At 59.2% G+C, this 8181-nt stretch overlaps 1 protein-coding gene and 1 long non-coding RNA gene across 4 annotated transcripts in view; both read right to left on the minus strand.

The window, feature by feature from the left end:
* The window catches only part of LOC119114907 (transmembrane protein 177-like), an 8944-nt gene extending 6446 nt beyond the window's left edge, over positions 1-2498 (minus strand). Inside the window, exons 1-3 of the mRNA XM_037238968.1 lie at positions 2314-2498; positions 1052-1214; positions 535-676 (exon numbers count right to left, since the gene is read on the minus strand). Coding sequence (XP_037094863.1) covers positions 535-676; positions 1052-1214; positions 2314-2498 — 490 coding nt within the window. The remainder of the gene's footprint in view (positions 1-534; positions 677-1051; positions 1215-2313) is intronic.
* Positions 2499-5025: 2527 nt separating this feature from the next.
* Positions 5026-8181, minus strand: LOC119090319 (uncharacterized). Of its 3 annotated transcripts, none has more exons than XR_005093209.1 (3): positions 8133-8181; positions 6918-7092; positions 5026-5144 (listed from the first exon to the last, which is right to left on the minus strand). It is a non-coding gene; the product is annotated as an uncharacterized LOC119090319 (long non-coding RNA). The 3 variants fall into 3 exon arrangements; XR_005093207.1 differs by having other exon boundaries at positions 6918-7080; positions 8133-8179; XR_005093208.1 differs by having other exon boundaries at positions 6918-7080; positions 8124-8154.

Below are 8181 nucleotides of genomic sequence, written 5' to 3' on the forward strand. Positions count from 1 at the left end.
TGCAACGTCGCTATGGGCGATTTTTAATATGAACGAGGGTAGGAGGCAAGCGGGATGCCGCCAGGCAGACGGATGTCGCTAGGTAGGCAGATGCTCTCACTGAAACCTACCCTCCAAAACCCTAACTGTGACACACGCGGTCATATTAAAGCAGACCATCGGCCATTTTAAATAGTTATTCTTTAATACGGCATATTCCAAAAAATGTGATGAACATGCGAGTAAGCGTAAACCTGTTACCTGTGAAAGGACACGATGCACATAGCATTGCAAATGTCGCTGAAACGGCGCAATGCAAAAACGCGACGAGAGCTTCGCCATGTATCCGCAAAAATGAGCCCCAGAGCGCTCATCTGCACGACTTTCATCTTCATCCCCCCTCATACGCAGCTAACACACATCCGTCCACGCGCACGCCCCATCACCACCGCCGGCTAGCCGAAGGAGGAGGGGCAATAGGTCGCGGTGGCGCCATCGGAGCGTCAGCCGGTGTGGCCGGTGGCGCCACCTCGCGCGCGGGGTGGTGGCGCTCACAGTACGCGCGCAGCGTCTCCAGCGTTCGGTGACGGGCATGCGCGGCGTTTCGCAGCATGTACAGCTCGTTTCCGTAGGCCGAGTAACTGGCGCTCGCCGGGTCACCAAGCAGCCGGCGCAGCGCACGGTTACGCTCCAGCATCTGGCGCGGCGGGGGGAGGCGTCCGAGCCCGTCAGAACGGAGCGCCGCGGGACGACCCAGTGTCGCGCCGATTGGATGATGCAGACTACAGACGCCACACGCGCCTCCTCAGCGGCAGGCCACACGATAACGCGCACTGCTCAAGATCACACTGGAAGAGCCCACATACAGGCAAAATCGCACCAGACCGATATTGCATTATCAGCACAGGACCCGTCAGCCCTGGCAAGAGGCGCGCATCAGCGCTGCAAGACTGGCTGAGTTTCCTTCACACACCACACACCACTGCGCGCCGCAGTGGCCGAAGCGAACGCCACAAGAGTGTGAGTTCCGACGGACGGGCCCCGCCGCCTCCTCCAGCACCTTCTAACTCACCTTCTCATAGAACTCGACACCGCCCCAGGCGTAGGTGGCCCCGAGCTGGGCAGCAGCCTGGTCAGCCTGGCTGTCTCGGTAGTGCTGCACCAGGTCCGTCACCGTCGTCCACAGCGCTATGCCGAACAGCGACACCAACGTGTACAGCATAAAGCCGCAGCACCTGGAAGTCACAGGGGTCAGCCGCCAGGGTCAGAGGGTCAAGAAGAGGGGCAGGCCCGCCGGAGAGGTCGCGTGAGGGGCGGATCAGGGCAGGAGGTCCAGGCGCGGCGCCACACCATGCACACGCGCAGCCTGGCGCTGGTGGCATGCTAAGCCAGACACTGACAATGCGACGCCATTTCTGAATGCCAAGGAAACACGCCCCATCGGCACAGCGCCTCCTCGCTGGTGCGCACCCATACCCGCGACTCTCGACCCGCACACCGCTCACCGTCCCCACAGACATTGACGCAATCCGTGCGATGGTTGCGACCGCTGAAAGACGGCCGGGAAAACACAAGGCTCATAGCTGCATTCTGAACGCCAAAACCTTCCTCCTCTTCCCAAGCTTGTCTCTGTCCCTGTCCGTCTCGTCTCTGTCCCTGCTCCCGTCTCTACCTACGTTCCTCTGTCTGTCTCTGTCCCACCCCATCTCTGTCTCTGTCCCTGTCCCTGTCTCTGTCCCTGCTCCCGTCTCTATCTACGTTCCTGGTCTGTGTCTGTCTCGTCTCTGTCCTGTCCCTGTCCTGTCTCTGCCTCTGCCTCCTTGCCCGTCTCATCTACGTCCTGTGCCGTCTCTGTCCCTGTCTTCTCTGCTCCTGCTCCGTCTGTCTACGTTCCTGTGCTCCGTCTATGTCCTTGCCTCTGTCTGCTCCGTCTCTATCTACGTTCCTCTGTGTCTCTGTCCCACCCCCATCTCTGTCTCTGTCTTCTGTCCCTGTCTCTGTCCCTGTCTCTGTCCCTGCTCCGTCTCTATCTACGTCCTGTGTCTGTCTCTGTCTCTGTCCCTGTCCTGTCTCTGCCTCTGACCCTGCTCCCGTCTCTATCTACGTTCCTGTGTCTGTCTCTGTCCCTGTCCCTGCTCCGTCTCTATCTACGTTCTGTGTCTGTCTCTGTCCCTGCCCCATGTCTGTCTCGTCGGTCTCGGTCTCGGTCTCGGTCTCGGTCGGTCTCGGTCTGTCTCTGTCCCTGCTCACCACTCTATCTACGTGCCTGTCTCTGTCTCCGTCCCCGCCCTGTCTCTGTCTCCCTCGGTGCCGGCCCTCACCGCCCCAGCTCACCAGAGGGCGCTGTGCGAAGCCCATGCGCCGGTTGGTGGCACACGTCCCAGCGAATACGTGACGAAGAAGGCGCCAGTGCCGATGGCGCCGTCGGCGTACACGTGTGAGGCGCGGGCCAGACTCAGCTCGCGGGCGATGGCGAACCCTGTCCGGCCGGCGACAGGCAGCAGGCCGTGACTGAGCATGGCGCCCTCGCGTGATGCAGGCCAACTTCTGGCCACCCACCTGGCCGAAAAGACGGCGGTCAGGGCCGGTGTGAGGCTCACCACACATGGCGGGCAGCGCACTGGGGGAGAGCCACCATATGGTGCAGACAGGTCTGAACCATATGTGCACAGAATCTGCACTGCAGTTTTACAGCCACAAAGTCGACAAGCAAAAACGCGGCCGCGTGATGTAGCCAGTCATGGCAATTGGTCAGGAACTGTACGACTGCCCAGGCCCCACAATTCAAGGCGGCAAGGTGTCGATAAAGACCAAACATGACTTCATCCGATGACACAATACAATTTGCTGGCTGGCTGGCAGCAGTGATGATTCTGAAGTCGCAACTGATTAGGCGGTCTCTCGGAGTTCGAAGCGGCCAGCCTCCCCACCCCTGACGACCAGACTCCCCGTCCATAACAGACAGATTCCCGCCCCTGACGACCAGACTCCCCGTCCATAACAGACAGACTCCCGCCCCTGACGGGCAACTCCCGCCCCTGACGACCAGACTCCCCGTCCATAACAGACAGACTTCCCGCCCCTGACGACCAGACTCCCCGTCCATAACAGACAGACTCCCGCCCCTGACGACCAGACTCCCCGTCCATAACAGACAGACTCCCGCCCCTCGGGCGACTCCCCGTCCATAACAGACAGATTCCCCGCCCCTGACGACCAGACTCCCCGTCCATAACAGACAGACTCCCGCCCCTGACGGGCAGACTCCCCGTCCATAACCGACAGACCCCGCCCCTGACGGGCAGACTCCCGCCCCTGACGACCAGACTCCCCGTCCATAACAGCAGACTTCCCGCCCCTGACGACCAGACTCCCCGTCCATAACAGACAGATCCCCCGCCCCTGAACGACCAGACTCCCCGTCCATAACAGACAGACTCCCGCCCCTGACGACCAGACTCCCCGCCTAACAGACAGACTCCCGCCCCTGACGGGCAGACTCCCGTCCATAACAGACAGACTCCCGCCCCTGACGGGCAGACTCCCCGTCCATAACAGACAGATACTCCGCCCCTGACGGGCAGACTCCCGCCCTGACGACCAGACTCCCCGTCCAATAACAGACAGACTTCCCGCCCCTGACGACCAGACTCCCCGTCCATACAGACCGACTCCCGCCCCTGACGGGCAGACTCCCCGTCCATAACAGACAGACTCCCGCCCCTGACGGGCAACTCCGCCCCTGACGACCAGACTCCCCGTCCATAACAGACAGACTTCCCGCCCCTGACGACCAGACTCCCGTCCATAACAGATAGACTCCCCCCCTGACGACCAGACTCCCCGTCCATAACAGACAGATTCCCGCCCCTGACGACCAGACTCCCCGTCCATAAAGACAGACTCCCGCCCCTGACGGGCAGACTCCCCGTCCATAACAGACGACTCCCGCCCCTGACGGGCAGACTCCCCGTCCATAACAGACAGACTTCCCGCCCCTGACGGGCAACTCCCCGCCCCCTGACGGCCAGTCTCCCAGCGTGATCCACCCGCCGGTGGGATCAGCCTCCCAGCGTCACCCACCCCGCCGGCGGCGTCAGCCTTCCAGCGTCACCCAACCCCGCGGGCTGGGTCAGCGTTCCAGCGTCACCCACCCCCGCTGGCGGGGTCAGCCTCCCAGCGTCACCCACCCCCGCGGGCTGGGTCAGCCTCCCAGCGTCACCCAACCCCGCTGGCGGGGTCAGCCTCCCAGCGTCACCCACCCCCGCGGGCCGGGTCAGCCTCCCAGCGTCACCCAACCCCGCGGGTCAGGTCAGCCTCCCAGCGTCACCCACCCCCGCGGGTCAGGTCAGCCTCCCAGCGTCACCCAACCCCGCGGGTCAGGTCAGCCTCCCAGCGTCACCCACCCCGCTGGCGGGGTCAGCCTCCCCCGTCACCCACCCCCGCGGGTCAGGTCAGCCTCCCAGCGTCACCCACCCCGCTGGCGGGGTCAGCCTCCAGCGTCAACCCACCCCCGCGGGTCAGGTCAGCCTCCCAGCGTCACCACACCCCCCGCTGGCGGGGTCAGCCCCCAGCGTCACCCACCCGCGGCGGGTCAGCCTCCCAGCGTCACCCACCCCCCGCGCGCTGGTCAGCCTCCCAGCGTCACCCACCCCCGCGCGCGGGTCCGCCTCCAGCGTACCCCACCCCCGCGGCTGGGTCAGCCTCCCAGCGTCACCCACCCCCGCGGCTGGGTCAGCTTTCCAGCGTCACCCACCCCTGGCTGGGTCAGCCTCCAGCGTCACCCACCCCCGCGCGCTGGGTCAGCTTTCCAGCGTCACCCACCCACGCTGGCGGGGTCAGCCTCCCAGCGTCACCCACCCCCGCGGGCTGGGTCAGCGTTCCAGCGTCACCCACCCTCGCGGGTCAGTCAGCCTCCCAGCGTCACCCACTGACCACAAATCCGCTGGCAGCCACGTCCTCGGCGTTGGCGAAGGCGAAACGTCTGCGGCAGGCCGACGACGGCGCCCCAGCGCAGGCCCGTCTCGCCGGCGTGCGCCGGGTCGGCACCGAACGCCGTGAAGAAGCGCAGCTGCTGCCGCTCCTCGGCATCGACGGCCGCGTCGTCCAGCACGGCGTCCACGTGGCGTCGCAGCTGCGGGCTCAGCGGCACGGGCAGGCCGTCCCTTGCGGAGGTCAGCCGCAGGTCAGCCGGCGCCCAGGGGTCACGGGTCAGGGTCACGGGTCAGGGGCGCATAAGAGTACGGCCAGATGGACAGGGTTGACCGAGATCAGGTGGATGCTGCCGCGAAGAACGATACAGACCATGGACGGGTGATGACAATGACGAAAATAATGGCGACGTCCGCGATGATAAGGTAGCCCGAAACTTGCAAATGTTACATAATCTATGATCCAACATTTCGCAAGACCAATGTCTAGGATCAAGGAGGCTGACATGGCGCGAAATAGCATCACTTGACGCATAACCTGCGAGTTGGGCGATAACGGTGTGGACAGTGGATGAACTAAATATCCACGGCCGATCCAAAACCAATGATACTAAACAGCATGAATTCACTGCGAGGTGGCGGCCAAGGAATCATGCTTTTTAGTTCCAGTTGCCTTAGAAATTTGTAAAGATAGCCTAATCACGTTCTGCATTTTGGAGCGCACTAACAGACTATGACTCACGACCGAGGGTCAGCTGGAGCTGCATCGTGTCCCTGCGACACGCCTTCGCAAAACTGAAGTAAAACACGACAAAACATGGACAAACGACGGGCCACGACATGTCGCTATGTCGGGAGCTGCGAGAGAGTGCGGAGCAGCAAGAAATGGGAGATTACCGCAAGCACTCCTTTTAAAAGCAATCAGGACCACCAGCAAATCGTTTTTGGTTAATATGCCCAGATTCGTTTGGAATCATCCCAGTTCACAAGTTTTCTTTTCGATGCCAGTAATGATTATGCGTTGTTGTAGGTTCGTGCAGGCCACATTTGAAGCAAGCAGAAAGTGGGTGGTACTTTCATGATTGCAATATTTCAGTCCATAAGATAAGGCTGGAGAGGAAGTGCCATTGAAGTTTTTTGGTTGAAATGCTTGTCAGATCACAACTTTTTGTTTGTTTTAGATAATGTGGTGACAAAAAATATGTGTGACGAGGAGAATCAATTCAATCATGCACCAGTTTACACCACATGGAGTCCAGGCAGGCGGGTATGTGCGGGAGCTGGGGCGGGGCCGAGAGCCGGGGACTCCCATAGGGAGCCTAGACCGGCATGGATGTGCGGGAGCTGGGGCGGGACCGAGAGCCGGGGAACCCACAGAGAGCCCAGGCAGGGTGGGGATGTGAGGGAGCTGGGGCGGGACCGAGAGCCGGGGAACCCACAGAGAGCCCAGGCGGGTGGGGATGTGAGGGAGCTGGGGCGGGACTGAAAGCCAGGGAACCCACAGAGAGCCCAGGCAGGTGGGGATGTGAGGGAGCTGGGGTGGGGCCAAGAGCCGGGGACTCCCATAGGGAGACTAGACAGGCAGGGATGTGCGGGAGCTGGGGCGGGACCGAGAGCCGGGGACCCCACAGAGAGCCCAGGCAGGTGGGGATGTGAGGGAGCTGGGGCGGGGCCAAGAGCCGGGGACTCCCATAGGGAGACTGGACAGGCAGGGATGTGCGGGAGCTGGGGTGGGACCGGGAGCCAGGGACCCCACAGGGAGCCTAGAGGCCTCTGCCTGTCTGGGCGGGATCGGGGCAGCCACCACGCCGATTCTCCCAGTAGATGGCAGCGGCACAACACGAGCCATGGCAGACCTGCATGGAGGCAGTATTTAAAAACACCTTGTGCACAACACATACAGATGAGTGATAAACCATCTAAGGTGACCTACCATGACCTTCCATTGCCATGGTAAGTCACCTTAACTTCCCTTTCACTCATCCCTTTAGCTTGGTGGTTGCTCACTTGTATGCCTGAAGAAATCTCTTGTATTTTTCAATGAAGAATCCATGTGGAAGCAGGTATCCACCAAAAATGCAGCCACCAGCAACACCCACAGCATACTGAATGGCCCGCTCACTGATGTGAACACCCCGCAAGAAGTGAGCTGCCATTTAGCACCAAAACCCTGAAATTGAGGCTGGTTTTAAATGAACACAACATGACATAAACAGGAAAATAATCAAGAGATTCCAGCCAACCCCAATCATGACATCTACCCTGCCCCAGCCTGGGGCAAAGTGCAGAATATCCCATCATGTTCTCTGCTCTGCCCTTTCTCAACCCCACCCTGTTCTCCCTTGTTCTGTATCCAGTCCTCTGCTCTGTCCTCTGTGTAGTCCTTTGGCCTGTCCTTGTTGATCATGTTTTCTACCACATTTTCTCCGCTGTTCTCTGTCATTATTTGGTTCTGTCCTTTCCCCATGTGGACATTACAGCATGGTCCCATTCATTGCGACCTGCACCTGGTCATCCTGCATGTCTAATTGACCTTTACCATTTTGCCATCCTGTTACATATAATCCCCGAAAAATATTGGCTGGGATGAAAATCATCACTTAATGTCGGTATCAACTGCAGTTATCTACTCTGTTAAACCTGAAAACATAATACTGCAGAAATCAAAACCTGGCAGACCCATGGTGGTCTTAGGAAACATAGCAAAACTGTGGCTCCTTACACTTACCTACCCAAAAATATATAGGCTGGCAAATCACCATCCAAACATTTAGCCATATACAAGATGGTACATAATTACAATGTACATATACAACCCTGTGGCCCACAAGTACTTAATGGCTCTCTCATCCATGGTTGCATCCTTGTAAAATAATTTTGGGGCTGAGTTGGCAAAAAAAGGCTAACTATGTGTTCAAGACACAAGAAACATGTTCACCCCAGAATTTGGTTCACATCCCCATCAAAGTTAGATGGCATGAGTCCCCCAATGAAAGGACACTGCGTCATGCTCCTATAAGACATGTAGCATAAAGTAACTTGCTCAACATGCGTAAATGCATTCAGGAACAGTGTTACGATCGCAGCAGCATATCTAAAAGAATGTTAATTCTACTTAAAATACACACGTGCATCCCCTGATATATAAGCAGTCGGTGCACCTACTATGAACCCTAGATTATAAACTATAAGGGATACACATGTGCGCCCTACTTCGCGCACCATCCACACCCGGCGCCCTTTCCCTAACGCCTCCGCTGACGCCTTCCCA

This window comes from Pollicipes pollicipes, unplaced genomic scaffold (genome assembly GCF_011947565.3).
Source record: "Pollicipes pollicipes isolate AB1234 unplaced genomic scaffold, Ppol_2.1 Scaffold_3087;HRSCAF=3621_pilon_pilon_pilon, whole genome shotgun sequence".
In the NCBI taxonomy this organism is placed as follows: Eukaryota; Metazoa; Arthropoda; class Thecostraca; order Pollicipedomorpha; family Pollicipedidae; genus Pollicipes; species Pollicipes pollicipes.